The following is a 20,321-nucleotide window of genomic DNA, read 5'->3' on the forward strand; positions in this document are numbered from 1 at the left end:
TATTATAGAGAACTTCTCAGGTATCCCAGCTACAGAGAATACTTGGGATTTCTCAGCAAAATAAACTGAGAAGTAGTTGTAGAGATCTACCAAACTTACTTAAATATAAATAGAATATTTAGATGATTACTAAAGAATGTCAACAATTTTAGATAATTTAAAGTATAGACACCCTACATGCTGGAGTTTTTAAGAGAGATGTGAATACTTAGTCACTTTAGAAAAAGATTTTAATGCATTAAAAAGGGGCATGTGGAGGGGAGATCAGATGTGATCTCTGTTACTCCATGTTATTCATTAAAAGAGAAGAAGTTTGGTCCATGGAGAAAGGAAATAAAGATTCAACAAATGTTATGAAAGATAAAATCACTATCTTTATGAAACATTTGGAAGAGGGCTGTGAGGAATCAAAGGAATATGAAAAGTTAATGTATGGAAGATGGGTGAATGAGACTTTTGATCAACAACCACAGAAGACTGATCCTTTGTGGAGAAGTATTTGTTTTCTGTCTTATGTTTCCTATGGAGGAGTACCATCAGGATTCTGGACAAGAAGAAATAAAACTATGTACCTATCTACAGCTATTTTTCTTGAATAAAAAATGTATTATTTAAACTCTTTTTTTTTTCACATTTCCTAGGATGATTTACAGGAGAGTTAGAATCCTTTGAATTTTATGCTTTTTTTTTTTTTTTTTTTGGAGATGTTTCGCTCTTGTTACCCAGGCTGGAGTGCAATGGCGCGATCTCGGCTCACCTCAATCTCCGCCTCCTGGNGGAGTGCAATGGCGCGATCTCGGCTCACCGCAATCTCCGCCTCCTGGGTTCAGGCAATTCTCCTGCCTCAGCCTCCTGAGTAGCTGGGATTACAGCCACGTGCCACCATGACCAGCTGATTTTTTGTATTTTTAGTAGAGACGGGGTTTCACCATGTTGACCAGGATGGTCTCGATCTCTTGACCTCGTGATCCACCTGCCTTGGCCTCCCAAAGTGCTGGGATTACAGAATTTTATGCTTTTTGTACCTGAGTTTATGAAATGAGTTAAAGGCCAACTGAAGAAGGAAGGAAGGGAAGGAAAGAAAAGGAAGATCTATAAAGCTACATTAAAGGAAGGTGGATGATTTTCATAGGCCATTATACTTTATAAGGACTATAACAAAGCAGTTTTAAGAAAATACTTGGAACTTAGTTTATTAACTTGAGTGGGAAAGGAAAAATCATCTGGAATTAATTTTTTATCCGTTTGACAAGTTACATAAGACTTTGAAAAATTATAGACAATATAAATTTCAACGTCATTACTTTAGGTTTTCTCTTTCGAAATACAGTATCCATTTAAAGTATCATAGTTATGGAATATAATGGTTAAAGGAAGCTGTTTTGTGAATCTTGGACCATTCTTGAGTCAGTCCCATATATTCAGTATATCTGAAGAGTTTATCTCTTTTGAACATCATTTAAAAATATTTTTTTTCAGGTTAGGAAAATCAAAACTAAATTACTTAAATAAAAATAGAATAGATGTTCACTAAAGGATTTCAATTATTTTAGATAATTTAAAAGAATCTTATATGCATAATTTGAGATTAAACATTTCTTAAATCTAAAAAGTTTTCAGTACAAAGATTAGTTTCATTCAAAGTTCTATTATTAAAGTGTGAGCTTTAACTATAATTGCATGTATTAATATGCCTATGTTTTTCATTCCAATATTAATATACTTACATTCTTGATGCTTATATGTTGATAACAAAATCCTTTGAGAGATATTGGGTATCCTTATTCTGTTTCTTTTATTGAAGCTAACTTTTAAATTGTGATTTTTTTTTTAAGCGTGCTGATGACATCACAAGTTTAGTAACAGATACTACACTTCTTGTACACTTTTTTGGAAAGAAAGGAAAAGCTGAGCTCAACTTTGAAGATTTTTATAGGTGAGCTCATTTTTATATTTTTCTTAAAAATTATTAGCAAACTGAAGTCAGAAGCCTCTTTAGAAATTGTCAGTACAGCAATACTCACCTCTTTGTTACTTTAATCTTAAATAAGATACTCTTTGTAATAAATACTCACATTTATCAGTACCTACATACCAGTTGTTATATTGATAATTATAACAGGAAGTTACTGAATTTTTTTAAATTCCAGATATCTAGATTGATTGTTATCTCCTGTATATTGAAAAGAAAGTATGTTGCCAATTTCTTACTCTCAATAAGCCACGGTGATAATAACAAGTAGTTTAAGTATCATTGCTACTCCGGAAGTTACTTTTGTTATCTTCATGTTATAGATGAGGAAACTAAACCCCTGAAAAGCTAGGTTATTTGCCCCAGGTGCTGCAGTCATTAAGTGGTAAAGCCTCACAAATCATGTGCTCTTTTCATTCTCATTTACAGGGAGGAACATTTATTAATCTTTGTGTCATCATACAATTATTTTCATGTAACCTGTTCTGGGACACTGAGTATTTAATCATTTCCTGTTACCATTACTCTCCATTTATCTTTTTCATTATTTATTACATTTTTGTCATAGATTCATGGATAATCTCCAAACAGAAGTTCTAGAAATAGAATTCCTTTCCTACTCTAATGGAATGAATACCATCAGTGAAGAAGATTTTGCTCATATTCTTTTACGATATACAAATGTGGAAAATACGTCAGTATTTTTAGAAAATGTGCGTTACAGTATACCTGAAGAAAAGGTATCTAATCCTTATATTTAGTTGGTTATGTTACTGTTTTGTAATATGTGCCTATAAAACACATTGCCCTTTTGTTAGTTCTTTTGCTTCTCTGTGGATTAAAAAATGTCTTAGATGTATTTCATTCTGTGTCCTAAGTGCCCTGGCTACATTTTAATAAATGAATTAATTGTAAATTCTGGGTAGATATGTACATTTTTCTTAGGTATTTTGAAAATCCTTTAGGCTATTAGCAGTTGTTTTATTCAAATTAACAATATAATTTTTCAGGAGAATTCCACTTAGCTATATGCTTTGACTACTACCAAAACATCACCGTATAAAAAACAGTTTATGTTGACATCATTTCTGTCACACTCTATTCCTTTCCGTAACACCCTTAATAAAAGGTCATTTGAAGACCACCATTGATGAGTGAGTGATCTTATCATCGGCTGAAGTCAAGTTTTTCAAAGAGTTTGGATGGCATGAATGGTTAAGAACCTGGGACAACTGATTGTCTATTTGTTTAGTAACAAATGTGTTGTCAGCACTTCTGAACAGTTGCATTATCTAGTGGTATTTGAATGCATCATTGCAACCAAATAGAACTAGTGTTATAAGCATGGGATGTTTTAGATATATTGCCTTCTATTTGTGTTTATACAAGGATCAGGTTAATCATCCAAGAAAAATTTGCAAATAGTTTGACTTTGTTTAGAATGGAAACACTGTGACAATGTTAACAATTCTCCATGTCCCCTAAGGAATGAAAAAAAAAAAAAAAAGGACTTGATGCATTTGGCAATTAGTTTACATTATCACCGAATTAGAGTACTTTTTATCTGTTTCCATGTTAAACTGAATTTTTCCAATTCATAGTTACTTCCCTAAAAATAAACATTGAAAATTTTACTAACCCTAGTAGTGCAATTTTTCAGCTACTGGGGTATTACTTAGGGCCTTGAATCTGCTTTTTTTTTTTTTTTTTTGCTTTTACTAAATGGAAATATTAAAATCTGTAACTTAAAAGGTTAGGTTTCTTTAAGTTATATTCAGTTTCTGAAAACTTCTAATTTCTAGAAGTATCTGAAGCACCACAAATGATTACTGTAGAAATGGGAAAATTTGCACATGAACCAGAATGGATTCTCATTGATTTATTTTTTCTACATTACCTCATCAATCCTCAGAGCAACCTTCCAGGCTTGACAGCTTTCTTTGGCATCTTTCTTTTAGAACAGGAGAAGCTGAGGCTTTCAGGTACTTAGACACTTGTCTAAGAATTCATATCCAAGGCTTTCTAAGCCTGTGATATTCTTTCCACACTCTACTTATGTCTTTCCCTTCCTTCCACCTACTTAACACTTTCCCTTCCTTCCATCTCATCTCCTTCTCTCCAGAAGAATAATAGCTACTAATATTTGAATAGCACTTTAGATTTTTTAATTACTTTCATTTTCATTTGCTTACATAGCAGATATTTATTGAGCATCTACCTGGCTTTATTCTAACTACTGGGGTTAAAGTGGCAACATAAGCAAAGTACTTCTCTCGTGGAAATATATCTTAGCGGAGAGACACAATAAACAAGCGAAAAAAATGACATACTTCTAGATACTGATAAATGTTATGAAAGAGAGCAAGAGTCACGGGGACTGGAAAAGAAGGTAGACTGTCAGGAAGAGCTTTGCTGAAGAGTTAAGAGGTAGCTTTTGTGAGGAATAAGCTATGGAAAGTTCTGGGTAAAGAGTCTTCCAGGTAGAGGTAACAGCAAATACCAAGGGCCTGAGGACAGAGAAGCTTAGTTTATTTGAGAAAATGCCAAAAAATAAAGTAAGTGGACAGGAAAATTGGAGGAGATGAGTAAGGAGAGGTAGATATGGGTCAAATCTTTTAAGACTCTGTAGGCTAAGGTAAGAAGTTTAGACTTTATTCGAATAGTGACTCTAAGAGTAACGAGAAACCACTATAGTACTTAAACTTTAAAGTAGGAGTCAGCAAACTGCCTCACTTCCTATTTTTGTACGTAAAATTGTATTGGAACACAGCCATGCTCATTCATTTAATATATTGTCTGCAACTGTTTTTGTACCATGATGGTAAAGTTGAGGCAACAGAGACCATGTAGTCAGCAAAAATTAAAATATTTACTCTCTGGCCCTTTAGAGAAAAAGCTGTGCACCTTGCTTTAGAGCATAGGCATGATGCTCATTCAAAAAATATTTATTCAGCAAGTACTGACAACCATCTATGGCACTCAGATGTGGTCTAATTCATGCGCCAGATAAAATCTGATTCATGTTTCAAAAGATGTCTTGGCTGCTACAAAACAGAATAGATTTTAGGTGGCTTGCCTTTGAAAGGAATAGACAGCTTAAAGTACTGTTATAGGTGCCCAGGCAATAGGTAAGCATGGCTTAGACCAGGGTAAGAGTAGGGAAAAGGAGTCAGATATTGATTGGATCATTTAAAAAGTAGAGCTGATAGTACCTGTTCATGGATTATAATTCAGTATAAGGGAAAAAGAGGAACAGGGAACTCCTAGGGCTTTGGCTTGAACCACAAGCTGAACCAGTGCCATTTACAACCATGAATTTGGGGTTAGGAGAGAATCAAAGAGTTTTATTAGGGACCAGTTATATTTGAGATTTTAAATAGATATCTAAATGAAGAATTAAGCAGGCCAGTTGGATATGTGAATGTAGCAGTCAAGGGTGCATGCAGGACTACTGATTAGTAGTCCTTAGTGTATAAACTTCCACATTGTCTCCAGCTTAAACTTCTCCCCCAAATTTCAGGCTTTTACACTGTACTGCCCACTCAGCATCTCCACTTGAAGAACCAGTAGATATCTCAGACTTAATGGTTGCAAACCTGAACTTCTGATCATTCCCATAAAACTTGTTCCACAAACCATCTACCCTGTTTCAGTTCATAGAAACTCCATTCTTCTTAATTCTTGTGGCTAAAATTTTGGACTCCTTCATTTCACATTCTACATAAAATCAGTCCATCAACAAATCCTACTGATAATACCCATATCAGAATTTAACCACTCTTAGCCACCTCCGCTGCTGCCACCCAAGTCACCATTCTACCTGGATTTTTGCAGTTGCCTCCCAGATCATCCTTCTGCCTCCGACTTTGCCTCCCTGCAATCTGTTCTGCATTTAGCATTTACAGAAATGCTTTTCACTGTAATTTAGATCATGCCACAGTAAGATCTCCATTCTTCTCAAAGTAAAAGCCAAAATCCTTACAGTGGATCCTACACACACTGCTCCCTCATTACCTTTGACCTCACTTCCTATATTCTGATCCTCCTCACTCACTCTGCACCAGCCACGTCTCACATCTGCTCTCTTGGGGCTTTTGTATATGTTGTCCTCTCTAAGGAGAATGCTCTTCCCTTAATATCCACATGCTCGTTATGCTATTTCTCAATGATGCCTACCGTTTCTAACCTAAAATATAAATAATAGCCTATTATATGAATAATATATTATCTATTATGTAAATGATACTCCTTCTCCTGGCATTCCCTATTCCTTCCTACATTAATCTGTTTTTATTTCCATCACATTATCATATTCTAACATACTGTATCATTTGCTTATTTCCTTATACAAATATATTTTATGTATATGTATGCATATATATATTACATCGAACTCCTGTTAATTGATGGATAGCTGGTATTTTAAAATGCAGAACTTAAAGCTTATTTGTTTTTATGAATTTTACCTACAGATATATTCACTTATGATGAAATGGCACATGTACAAGGTTATTCATTATAATGTTGTTTGTAATAGCAACAGATTGGCAATGCCTAAATGTCTTTCAGAAAGTTGCTGATCAAATATGTCATGATATATCTATAGAATGGATTAAGGTGCAACTGAAAAGAGATCAAGAAAATTCTTTACTTAGTGTAGAACAATGTCCACGATACAGTAAGTGTGAAAAGAGCATGATTTACAGCCGTTTGTAGTGTATAAAAAGCTTATGCTAACTCTGGAAGGATTCACAGAACTAGAAATTGGTTTCTCTAAAGAAAGAAACTACATGGCTAAGGGTGGAAGGGAGATTTTGTGCTATACAATCTCTTGTGCCTTTTGAATTTTGAACAAGTGAATATATTGTCATATTAAATAAATAAAAACATTTAAATGTCGTAGAACTAGGTAAACTTATCTAGGAGAAAATGTAGATAGTGACCAGAAGGGATGGAAAGATGGCTTCTCATCATAACCATGTAATACAAATATTAACAAGAAAGTAATATAATTATTGTTATTAAGCTTTAAGGAAATGGATATTCAGAAAGATTTAACTGGCTTACATTATGTCATTCAGCCAGTAAACTTTAGAGTTTGGATTTATTTCTCCTAAACTTTTAAACTCATTTATTTTTCTAAAAGTTATTATATAGTTGCCATTTATATCAGTTACCAATAAACTTTGAACAGTGTATACATAGTGGCATAAGTTATGGGATTAGCATGAATTTTGTGCTGAAAACAAACATGGCTTATACACACTTGAAAGCCCCCATAAGACCATGTTTTCTGAATGTCCATTTGTATTTAGTCAGTAGTATATTGTAATGATTTTTTTGAAGTTTTCGAGTTGGTCTTTTCCTCTTTCTAGTGTTGTGTTTTTTATTTTGTTGAGGTAAAATTTGTGTAACATCAAATCAACCATTTTAAACTGATTAATTCAGTGGGATTTAGTGAATTCACAATATTGTATAACCACCACTTCTGTCTACTTCTAAAACATTTTTATCATACCAAAACTAAGCCCCATACCTATTAAGCAGCCCCTTCCCATTTCCTTCTCTCCTCAGTCCCTGGCAATCATCACTCTGCTTTCTGTCTCCGTAGATTTACTTATTCTAGATATTTCATGTAAATGGAATCATACAGCATATAACCTTTCTGTTTGCCTTCTTTCATAGTATTTTTAAATTATTCACTTTTATTTAGTTTTTTTAAGAAACGGGGTCCTTCTGTGTCACCCAGGCTGGGGTGCAGTGGTGCAACCATAGCTCACCACAGCCTCGAACTCCTTGGCCCCAGTGATCCTCCCACCTTGGTCTCCCAAGTAGCTGCCTGGCTAATTTTTTTTTTTTTTTTCATAGAGACAGGGTTTTGGTGTTTGTTTCTTTGTTTGTTTGTTTGTTTTGCCTAGGCTTGTCTCAAACTCCTGACTTCAAGTGATCCTCCCACCTCGGCCTTCCAAAGTAGTGGAATTACGGGGGTGAGCCACCATCCCTGGTCTGATAGTATTTTTGAGGTTCATCCACATTGTAGCACATATCAGTATTTTATTCTTTGCTGTGGCTGAATAATAATTTTCATTTTATGTACATACTACAATTTGTTTATCCATTCATCCTTCCATAGACATTTGGGCTATTTCTACCTTTGGCTATTGTGAGTAGTGCTGCTATGAATAAATGTGCACATGTAGTTTTGATTTGTATTTTCCCAGGAATAATTATATTCATTATCTTTTTATATGCTTATTGGCCATTTCTTTGGAGAAATGACTTTTCAAGTCCTTTGCCCATTTTTAAATTAAGCTGTTTATCTTTTTGTTACTGCTTTGTACATCTTCTTTATATAAACTGGATTCTAGAGCTTTATCAGATACATGATTTGCAAATATTTTCTCCCATTTTGTGGATTGTCTTTTCACTTTCTTTTTATTTATTATTTATTTCTAATTTTTTTCTACAGAGAGGGCCTTTACTCTGTTGCCCATGCAGGATTGCAGCGGCACAATCATGCTCACTGCAGCCTCAAAATCCTGGGCTCAAATGATCCTCCTGCCTCAGCCTCCCAGGTAGCTAGGAGTACAGGCTCATGCTATCACAGCCAGCTAATTTTGATAATGTTCATTAATGCACATGTTTTTAGTTTGATGAAGTCTAGTTTATCTATTTTTATTCTGTTCCTTATGTGTTTGGTGTCGTAATTAAGCAGCTGTTGCCAATTCAAGGTCATGAAGTTTTGTGTGGTTATTTTGTAAGTCTTACAGCTTTACCTATTAAATTTAGATCTTTGATCTGTTTTGAGTTAGTTTTTATAAGCGGTATGAAATTAGGGTCTAGCTTCTTTCTTTCGTGTGTGGATATCCAGTTGTCATAGCACCACTTATGAAAGAAACAGTTCCTTCCCCAATAAATGGTATTTTTGACACTGTATTAGTCCACTTTCACACTGCTATAAAGAGATGTCTGAGACTGGGTAATTTATAAAGGAAAGAGGTTTAATTGACTCATTTCCACATGGCTGGGGAGGCCTCAGATAACTTACAATCATGGCAGAAGGCAAAGGAGAAGAGAGAGAAAACAAGGCAGCAGGAGAGAGAGAGAGAACACACAGGAAAAACTGCCATTTATAAAACCATCAGATCTTATGAGAATTCACCCACTATCAGCATGGGGGGAACTGCCCCCATAATCCATTCACTTCCCTCCCTCAACATGTGGAGATTATAGGTCCCTCCTTCCCTCAACTTGTGGGGATTACAATTTGAGATGAGATTTGGGTGAGGATACACAGCCAGACCACATCAACATCCTTATTGAAAGTGAGTTGACCATAGATATTTGGGTGTATTTCTGTATTCTCAGTGCATGTATTTTTTGATGCTTTCAACTTTTGAGTTATAATTGTTTTATTTTTGTTAGCATATAAGCTGCTTCTTTTCACCTTATTTCTAACAGGGAAAATTCCATTTAAGTCCTGATGGTTTAAGTAGTGATTCTGGGGGCAAGGATGGTAAAGAGAAGAAATGGCCACACCTTTTTTCTCTGTCCCTCTCCCAGACTGTCTGTCCCTCTCAGGCCATTAAGAAACATTGCTTCAAATTATCTCCCTCAAAATAAATGTTCCATTTGTTATTTTATAATTTTGTATTTCTAAACACAAAGTATTTAATCTATACCAAAAGAATGACTGTATGGTTCTGAATTTGACGTGTCTTCCCAAACATGAGAACCATGTGTTGAAAAATCTAAAAGTTTGGAAGTTCAACATTGTAATCTGTCATTTTAAAATTTATTTCTTAATTTCAAGCCTGACCCCAATATATTGATATTTTGTTTGCCCTTTATTTAAAAATATCCCATCCTTGTGTGTTTTACTCCTACCAACAGTAGCCTGTCACCCAGAGACTGCTGTAATATTAGCAGGTCATAGCATAAACTGGTGCAGAACCACAGCAGTGACCAGTTTTTTTAATTTAATTTTTTTTTTTTGGCAACAAGCTCTCCACATCAAGACAAACTTTCTGGTACAGTCCTCCTAACCGATTCAAACATGATGGGTGGGATAGGGTCACAAAGCAGGATCCAGGATTGGAATGGCCATAAATGAATATAAGGAAAGAGGAAGTAAAAAATGTGAGGACAAAAGACAGTAAGGATCTCACGTTGCAAGTAAAAGATGAGTTGTTAATTGAAGTAACATATACCAAAAGTTGGGTGTTTGGGTAAAAATCATTTGATCTAATCAGTAGCTGGCTTATATGAAACTAGACCCCTGTGGTTCCTTCCCTGGCCTTCCAACATTGCCTTGTTCGTCACCCTTCCTCATTCACCCTCCTATTAAACTAAGAATTTGTTAGGTCTAAACTCAGCCTTCTGCTCTTCTGTCTTTCTCAATTATGTTAATTTGCTGAGAACAAACACATTAACTAAATGCACCTTCTCTTGTCCAAATATGTATTCTCTGAGATACATTGTACTTATTTAAAAGACTTTCCCTATTCAACTGAAGTAACACCAATGGCAAAAATTGCAGTTTATACACATGACATTCCAGAAGAGGCCACCCTGACTACCAATCCTTTACATGATCCCACACCAGCCTCGTGTGGAGGCGCCCAGAACTGTGTCTCTGAGGTCACTGCACTTCCTGCTCCTGCCCTGGCAGTGCTATAGTGACAGGAGCAAGTGTGAATAGGCTGCTTTGACTCGGAGTCAGCACTTTGATTTTGCATTGTCATTATAAAGATATTCGTGACCTAATGCTGAATCACATTTGAGTAGTACCTCTGCAGGGGAAACTTTGTTTTTGGCTTTTTTTGTTTTTTTCTTTATTACCGTATTTACTTTAAAGGTTAAAAAAAATCAGGTCTCAAATAGAGGATTTGCAAAATTGAAACTTTTTAATTCTTTTTTATTGGCAGTTTTTTTTTGGAATTTTGTGCTGATATGACAGTGTTTAAAAAATATTTTCCCTATTATTGTAATGGTAGCAGCACTACCCAGTGAAAGTAAGTCTGAGTGAATTTTACCTTCCAGTTGGAGAACAACTTCAAAATGTGGCCTGGAAATGTTTAGCTACAAGATACATTGCAAATGCTTAATCTGTTTATTTCTCTTATGTGTTGATACTTATTTTAATAAATTTGGCAATGCTAAATGTATTTTCATTTATTTTCCCTATACAGGGCATCACATTTGATGAATTCAGGTCATTTTTCCAGTTTTTAAACAACCTAGAAGATTTTGCAATAGCTCTGAATATGTATAACTTTGCAAGTCGTTCCATAGGGCAAGGTAAGTAATGATCTACAAAAATTAAAAGCAAAAAAAAAAAAAAAATCCTACATTGTTTCTAGAGATTTTGGAACTAATTAATTAAATGTGACATATCACTTATCAACTTGTGTGTGAAAGTCTGGTGTATACTTTCAGTGACAAATCAGTTCTAGTACTTAAAACAGTCATGAGGAAGAAACCTCATGGCCACTGGGTGACACTGAGGGACTTGTGTCTACCTATGGAAGAGCCAGCTGGTCATGCCATATTCTCACAGGATGGATTTATTTTACTAATTTAGTGCCTGCTGACTCAGAAACTGGAATTTTTCTCAGCAGAGCCACCTCTTAGCCATGGACTTATATTAACCAACTAACCTGTAAAATTGAGCATCAGTTTTGCGTAATTTTCAAAGAAATACAGTGGTCACCGAATTCAGAATGCCGGTGTCCTCAGAGCCAGCTGTCTTAACAGCCTGTCGGTTAGCCTGTAGAAAAAGCCAAGTCTTTTTCCTAGGATCCTGTGGCTGTGATCATCTTCCCTCCCCTCATGGCCATGTCCTTTTTAAAAATTCTTGCCATATGGGGACTTTGTTTATCTTTAAGGTGATATACCTGTCTCTGCCATAACTTAATATATGTTCATCCACAAGCTTAAATCCCAGAGGACAGTCTTTGTTTTTTTATTATTATGTTCTAGAGAGAAGCCAAACTGCAGTCCCTAAGTACTGATGAGAATTATCTCTTTCCCAAGAACATAGATACTGATTTCATTATATGGCCTTATTCATTTATTCGTTGAACAAGAGAAACCTGAAAAATTTTACGTTTTACCCTTCCTGTAGTCTAGATGTTCAAATAAGGCATCTTCCCAACCCATTTTAGTGTTTTAAAGCCAAAACCTTTGGGAACTCCACCTTGACAGACTAGCCTTTACTGCCATGATAAACCTAATCAGTGTGTAAAGAAACAAATCAATATCTGGTTACCGGGTTCAGAATGGAAAAGTTGTTCTTTTTTTAGAACTGGGTAATGAAAAAAAAATTGATGGTGTCACCTGTCTTGCAGGTGCTAAAAATACGTCTATCCCTTTTTGCCACCACAAGTATCTTTATTCAAATTATTATCCCTTAAAAGGAATATTCCTGCAGTCACCAAAGTGGCAATCCTGCCACTAGCTACTTTCTGCTTTGATATTTCCTATACACCTGACAGAATAGTTTTTCTTAAAAATTTAACTTTTCTATGACACATCCGCAGTGGACAACTCTTATATTTTCCAGTTGCCTGTTGAAGAATGTTCTGGCTCCCTGCCTCAGAGTCTTTGTGCAGAGCTTCTCCAGATACTAGATGTTCCCAGCTCCACCCAGATCAGATTCACTGTTTTCTGAACATGTTTTGTGCCCTCCCACCTCCCCTCATGCCTTAGTTCATTCATGTCATCTCATCTGCCATTTCTGTCATCTCTATGAGCTGAAACTGTTCTTTTGCATTCAGCTCAAAGATAAAAATCACAGCCTTTTCCTAACCACTGTCTTTCTCTCCCTGCTCTATGCTACACACAGCAGTGATCATTCATCTCCAGATTTTCATAGCACTTTGTTGGTACTTTTTGTGTGGCCCTGTGCAATGATTATTTGGGCAGGGGTCTCATCTCCCATCTGAACTGTAAGTTTCTTGAAAACCTATTCATCTTAGTAACTTCTGAAGTATCTGTCACCAATAGTAGGTGCTCATTAAACATTTATTGAATATGCATGCATTATTAACCCAAGCTGTTTGGCTGTTTTCATTTAAACCCCCAAAATATGTATTACCTAAAAGACAGCATGATTAATGAAAAGCCATGTGTTATATCAGATCATGATTCACATTTAGAAAACAACTTTTTTACAACCTTTCTAGTAATTAACACATATTATAAAAATAATAACAGTCTGTTCTTTTCCTGTGTAACATTTTTCTAGATGAATTTAAGCGTGCCGTCTATGTAGCTACTGGACTCAGACTTTCACCGCATTTGGTGAATACTGTCTTCAAGATTTTTGATGTTGACAAAGATGATCAATTAAGTTATAAAGAATTTATTGGAATTATGAAAGACAGACTCCATAGAGGATTCCGGGTAAACCTACACATTTTAGACCTATTGATATCCTTTTAAAGTCTGAGGGAAATAAATCCATCTAAGTTGAGAAATAACTTATCTTGATTTCTTAAGGATGTAAACATGAGTGCGCTATTTGAAAAGGAAAAAAACATAGGCGTTAGTGCCCTTGAAAAAACATTTTTTGAGGTGATAAAGAGAATGCTTTTTTAAAAATGTAAAATCAGTTTGACCTTATAATAATTTATTTTCGTATTCAATTAATCTAATGTCTTCATCCTAGTTTGTGGAGGAAAAATGTTGCCAAATGTTTTCAGAAAATTTAGTCTGCCTGTTAGCTTTTTGGACTTGTTACTATACAAATAAATATCACTATTTGTCATTTTATTTTATTTTATTTATTCCTTTAGTCTTACTCTGCCACCCAGGCTGGAGTGCAGAGGCATGGTCACAGCTCACTGCAGCTTAGAACTGCTGGGCTCAAGTGAGCCTCCTGCTTCAGCCTCCCAAGTAGCTGGGACTATAGGTGCATGCCACCATGCCTGGCTAATTTATAATTTTTTTTTTAAGTAGCAATTAAAACTGCTTTTTAAAAGTGCATTTAGAATGTCCTCCCAGCAAAATAAGTGTGTGAGCTGATGGATTTGTTAATAAGTTTAATATAATCATTCATATATATATATATATATATATATATCTCAAAACATCACATTTATCCCATAAATACATATTTATATACTATTATTTATAGATTAAAAATTTAAAAATGACTCTAGACTGTTGCCCTGGCTGGTGTTAAGCTCCTGGGCTCAAGCAATTCTCCTGCCTTAACCTCCCAAAGTACAAAGATTATAGGCATGAGACACCGACCTGGCCACTATTTCTCATTTTAAATGAGACAGATTTCCTCTAGGCAACTTGAGGCCCTTAAATCACTGCATAGTCAGTACTTTTTAATATGAAAAATAAGTTAACATTTTTTAATCTATTGAAATCTTATAGTAAAAATATAATTACCTGAAATTCAGTGATTTTTTCCCCAAAAAACATATTTTAAATCTAGAAATACAGTTATGAATAAATGTGTACACTGCTAATGAATTATGAATATCCACAAATAGAAGAAGAGAAAAAAATCTAGTAAAATTAAGAGCTAGAATATTCAATCTTCCCTCTGTCAAAAAAGAATATCGTTAAGTTTTATACTTTTTTTTTTTTTTTTTATGAGACAGAGTCTTGCTCTGTCGCCCAGGCTGGAGTGCAGTGGTGCGATCTTGGCTCACTGCAGCCTTCGCCTCCCGGGTTCTCTTGCCTCAGCCTACTGAGTGGCTGGAATTATAGGCACGCACCACCACCCCCCACTACTTTTTTGTATTTTTAGTAGAGACGGGGTTTCGTTATGTTAGCCAGGCTGGTTTCAAACTTCTAGCCTCAAGTAATCTGCCTGCCTCGACCTCCCAAAATGTTGGGATTGCAGGCGTGAGCCACCACACCAGCCAGTATTACACATTTTAAAAGAGAAAAGGTTATATATACAAAAACTCAAGATTCATCTTAGACAATGATTTTAAAGATTTTTAATGACTTTGAAGTCCAAGCTGCTTGAGTAAAGATGCTGTGTACTTAACTGCCACCTAGTGGTTAGCTGTTAACATTTTAGATGATGCCAGAAGTACCTGAAACAACATACACTGAAAATGATTTATTTTGCCTCAAAAATGTTAGAGTAGCAAGATCAAATTAAATATAAACTATGCTACAAATGTTTGACACTATTGCTCTCTTGATTGTTGTGTTTTTATTTTTATTTATTTATTGCATACCTGTGGCCTTTAGCATTTTATTTGCATTTGCACATTTTTTATTTTTAACCAACAAATAATAGTATATAAATATGTATTTATGGGGTAAATGTGATGTTTTGGGATATATATATATGTAGTGAAAAGACTATATCAAACTTATTAACAAATCCATCAGCTCACATACTTATTTTGTTGTTGTGAGAACATTTTAAGCGTGCTTTTTAAAAGCAGTTTTAAAATATGAAATACGTGATTACTAACTATGGTCACCTTGCTGTGCAATAGATCTGAAAAACATATTCCTCCTGTCTAACTGGAACTTTGTATCCTTTGGTCAACTTCTCCCCTCTCCTCCCCAATTCCCAGCCCTCGAGCCTTTGGTAACTAACATTCCACTCTCCACTTGTATGAGTTTGACTTTTTAGATTCCACATATAAGTGAAATCACACTGTATTTGTCTTTCTGTACATTTGCACACTTTGCTCTTCTATTCTACAGGGTTATAAAACAGTCCAGAAGTATCCCACTTTCAAATCCTGCCTGAAGAAGGAACTTCATAGCAGATAAGTATGTTCGCTTCTATTTGTCTAAATATATTCAATAACAATAGGCATCATAATTTATTTTTCTGTTACAATGTTTAGAAAATAGCTGAAAGAAATAGAATTATCTAATTTATTTTTAATTTTTAGGTCATTAGAGTATCTTGATTGACAGATTTTACGTTAAACATGAAGTTTTGTATGTGAGCAGACCCAATGTAAGAAATCCAAATTGGACTTTTTAAATATAGGATAATTAGCACCCAAAGAATATTTGTTACTGTTTTTTAGGATCGTGATTTTGAGCATCCACAGAAAATAACAGCTTATTTTTTTAGTTATTTTAGTTGCCTGGCACTATGTTAAGTGTTCTTCCACAGGTAGTATCTCATTTAATTCTCACAGATAGCCCATTTAACAGCAGAGAAAAATCAGTGTTTAACAAGTACCTTGTCTAGGATAACCTGCTAGTCAGTGGAAAGCCAGGATTTAAGCTTCATTCTATCTTATTCATTTATTACTTCCTATTTATTATATCTTATTATTATTTATCACATACTATCTATTACTTATGACCCAAAGAAATGTGCCAGACATATTTCTAATCTCCAAATAAGGTGTTTTTTTTTTCTTTCAAAAGTCAAGTGTAGCTATAAAATTTTGGTCAGTTTGGGGTTTTAATTAGATTTTTGCAGTGGAGATTTTATTGTTTATTTAAAAATGCTTGCAAGTATATTCATGTTTATATTTCCTGCTGTTTTTCTCAAGCTTGAAGGATGTATATGTGTGTTTGTGTGTGTGTGTGCATGTATATATATATAGAGAGAGAGAGAGAGAGAGAGAGAGAGAAAGAGAGAGAGAGCGAGAGAGAGCGAGTGAGCACAGTGTTTCCCAAAGTGGTTCCTCAGCACATCAATGCATACTTAAAAAAAAAAAAAGAGTTGCTTAATCAAGTTTAAGAAATATAATAAAAGTGGTTAAATAAGTTTCTTCCCCATAGAGTTTATTGATTGTAATATGCTACTATTCATTTTGTGTTGCTAAAAGGAAATGGCAGTATTCAGCATTTTGAAGATTTGGTTTGAGATCTAGTGTTTTATGGAACCCATTTTGGGAAATACTTGTCTAAAATGTTTAGAGGCAAGCAGGCTTATTTATTTGTTTAAGGTGGTAACTGTTGTAGCTTGAATTAACAAAAGCAGTCAGGTCTTCCTAATCTCCATTTTAAGGACTTTTAAACTATGTTATGAATTCTTAAACTAAACAAACAAACAAACAAAAAGTAGGACTATTCCACACAGGTAGTGTTCCTGACCGCCTCGTAGTAGTATCACACTGGCACTATTGATTCTAATAGTGCACATGGCCATACCCGGAAGTGGCTACCTTTTTCTAAGCCTAAGACTGAGGATTAGCCCAATTACTAAACAAAACACTCAGCTTTTAAGTATTTGTGTCTTATATTTTATGTGGGGTATTTTTATTGAATTCCTTACTGTTTCATATTATCATAAGAATATTTGATTAATGCCATCACCTCAGAATTATATCCTAAATAAATATGGCTTTTGTGTTACTATTTTTTTAATTAGATACTCCTAAAACAAAGTTTAAAGGATTACTATCTGACAAATAACAAGAAGCAAAATTTTCAGAGTGGAAAGCAAGTCTGAGATCAGAACAAGTAGAGAATGAAGGAAAAGGTGAATGCTATGAAATTGATATTTTTTCCTGGAACTGAATTCTGAAACATAAAACAGATAAAATGCATCTTGATACTACAAATGTTATATATATAAAATCAAGTTGAGTTTTTGCCTTGATTTGCTGAACTCTGCACTTTTTCATTCCCTTCAGAAGTATGTAGATACTTCCAGTGACTACATATGAATGTACTTTCAATATTATTTATTTATTTATTTATTAGAAATTTGCCCCATTTGAAAATAATTTTTGATTCATGGAATGTTGATCGCCTAAAAACAAACATCGTATTTTCTTTGGTTTTGGACTGTGAACTTATTTTTGCAGATGAATATTGCTTGAGATTTATAAGACCTTTAGAATTGTTATTAAATTCCTGTTATTTGCCCAGTTTCTATACACTGAGATGATTTTGAAAACAAATAGAAATTAAGCTACTATATAAAACAATTGTTTACATGTACTTTTAACTTTTAAAAGTACTTAATTAACATGTTGTTTGACTTGTATAAAGTTTTTAAAAATTTTTGTTCATTTGCCAAAGTCAACAGAATGTCTGTTATTCTTTTATGTATACAGTAAGGAAATTTAAAGTGTAGAATTTTTCTCCCCAAAAGTCACGTGTTCATAGTAGAAGTAGTGGTAGTTGTAACGGTAATCATTGTCATTGTCATTATCTTCTTAAATGTGAAGCTGCTCCTAATTGTAGGTGGTACATGTTAATAAAACTAGTAAAAATAATGTCTTACACTCTGTAACTTATTGCATATTGTTAATATATGTCTAGCATCAAATGAGTATTGTAAAAGACTAATATAAAATGGTTTAGAAGACTGATATATATATATTAAGTAGAAGCTAATACTTTGTTTCTTGCAAGAGGACCACATGCAAAAGTGATGCTAAACAGCCAGTAATAATAATTTAAATATAATTTATTATTTCAAAAAAATATGTCTTAAAAGGGAAAATAAAATCTTTCTGTTGAATCACAACAAAATTAGATTTTTACATAGAAAAACAATTTGATAATACTTAATAGAAATTTGTTCAATTAAAAATGCTTAGGTTATACAAGAATACTATACAAAAATAGAACAATTAATGTAAATTAATATATTTATATATTGCATGTGGAAGTTCATTTATCTTCCTTTATAAGACATATTTAATGTAAGTTACATACACTCCAACTATTACTTTGCTTTTACATATGAAAATAGCACTGACTTTGTTTTTATAAGTTATTAAATGTGAAATTAATCTGCATCAGCTTATTTATAAAAGTAATGTTATTTTCAAGAAGATGTTACTATTAGTATTAATTTTGTATGTTAGACTTTTTACATTCTTTATCTGATATTATTTATTACAATAATTTGAGAATGTTATTCATAAGTACAAGGATCCCATATAGTATAATAATTTAATTTCACCTGCTTTGAAAGTTGATTTAATTGATTTATGAAATGAAAATGCCTACCCACTCATATAACATACCACAGGTCTATTTTACCTTACACTGAATGTTCTCAATATGATTTGGTACCTAAAGTAATTGAAAAAGATGCAGTTTCCTTTAATTCTTGACTAAAAGTTATACTATCTTCCATACATGGAAAATCCTGCAAATATAGTGTAAAAATTAAATTGCCCCATTAAAATCCTTTATAATTCTGTCATTCTCCCAAGGAATAATACCATAGTACATATGCAATCTTTATTTTATTCCTTATTGCTTATCAGAGTGAGTGGATGAAAACATTTGTAAGACTGCAACATAATATTAAAATGTAAATAAATAAATATACTGATCAATTAAAATAGAAAAGAAAGTGGTAAATTACAGTGATTCCTTTCATATTATCACTCTTGAACTGTATCATCTATAAAATGAGTGATAAAAATATCTCACTGAATTGTGGCTTATATCAATTTAAAATTTATTAATGATTTGAAAATAATAACTTACTAACTACATGTATGCTGTTATTGTCAGTGTTTCCTTCTACCGGCTGTTCTTTGGAAAAATTAAGTTATACTTAAACTTAACATTAAACTTTTTATAGAAGGCATACATGATAAACAGTTTATGGTACTTTTCAGAATCATTTCATAGTAAGAAATTTATTTAGCTTAAGTTCCAATTTACTGTTCTTATTATAAATTGTAAAGCAACCTGTCTTACATTCTTATATTATCTTAAAATAAATATTCCTGCCCTTGAATCAAGAAACATTGTACTTGGCTTTCATATGTATCTATGGACTAATAATGACTTTCTGAAAATGTTACCTTCAAACTTTGGACATCTTATGGGTTACTAAACCTCTTTTGATCTTACTCCCTCCTCTGAGGCAACACATACCAGTGACATTTATCTCATCAACACCTTTGTGGGTAAGTAAATCACAGAGCTATAAAGCCACTCAAAGTATATCATAGGAATTCCTAAATTATAGAACTGTGGTCGTTGGTACTGGAAACCTTTTCAGAAAGCTTACATGTGACTTAATGGAGTATTAATTTTGTAGGTATCATCTTACTAAGACAACACCTAGAAATGTTTCAAAATATACTAGTTATTATCCTACTTACTATAGCAATTAACTTACAATAGTAAGTTAACACTTCTTATGTTTACTTTTTAAGAAAAGCACATTTTTAAAACTTAGGATCTCAGTCTAGTAGAAGTGGGAATAAATCATGAAGATCATTTATTGGGTGAATATATTCACCAAATCTAGAATTAGACTACTTCTTGAAGTGGGAAGAGATGGCTTGAAGAAAAAATAAAAGTAGAATGGTGATTATAAATTTGCAGAGCTACCACAGAGTTTAGGCTTGTATGGTAGGACTGGAGAAGGAATTAATCGATCAAGGAACATCAGTGGGAATCAGTTACTGGG

The 20,321-nt window shown here is 33.7% G+C and overlaps 1 protein-coding gene across 5 annotated transcripts in view; it reads left to right on the plus strand.

Annotated features, from left to right (window-relative positions):
• MICU3 (mitochondrial calcium uptake family member 3) overlaps positions 1 to 19,648 on the plus strand; it is a 94,947-nt gene extending 75,299 nt beyond the window's left edge. For 4 of the 5 annotated variants that reach the window (XM_017539626.2, XM_017539623.2, XM_017539624.2 and 1 more), the window contains 6 exons: positions 1,836 to 1,936; positions 2,541 to 2,712; positions 11,164 to 11,272; positions 13,221 to 13,378; positions 15,665 to 15,733; positions 17,301 to 19,648. In XM_017539626.2, the coding sequence (XP_017395115.1) occupies positions 1,836 to 1,936; positions 2,541 to 2,712; positions 11,164 to 11,272; positions 13,221 to 13,378; positions 15,665 to 15,733 (609 nt within the window). In that variant the 3' untranslated portion in view covers positions 17,301 to 19,648. The remainder of the gene's footprint in view (positions 1 to 1,835; positions 1,937 to 2,540; positions 2,713 to 11,163; positions 11,273 to 13,220; positions 13,379 to 15,664; positions 15,734 to 17,300) is intronic. The other variant, XR_001828423.2, reaches the window with a different exon arrangement.
• Positions 19,649 to 20,321: the final 673 nt, after the last annotated feature.

Source organism: Cebus imitator, unplaced genomic scaffold (assembly GCF_001604975.1).
Source record: "Cebus imitator isolate Cc_AM_T3 unplaced genomic scaffold, Cebus_imitator-1.0 Scaffold120, whole genome shotgun sequence".
In the NCBI taxonomy this organism is placed as follows: domain Eukaryota; kingdom Metazoa; phylum Chordata; class Mammalia; order Primates; family Cebidae; genus Cebus; species Cebus imitator.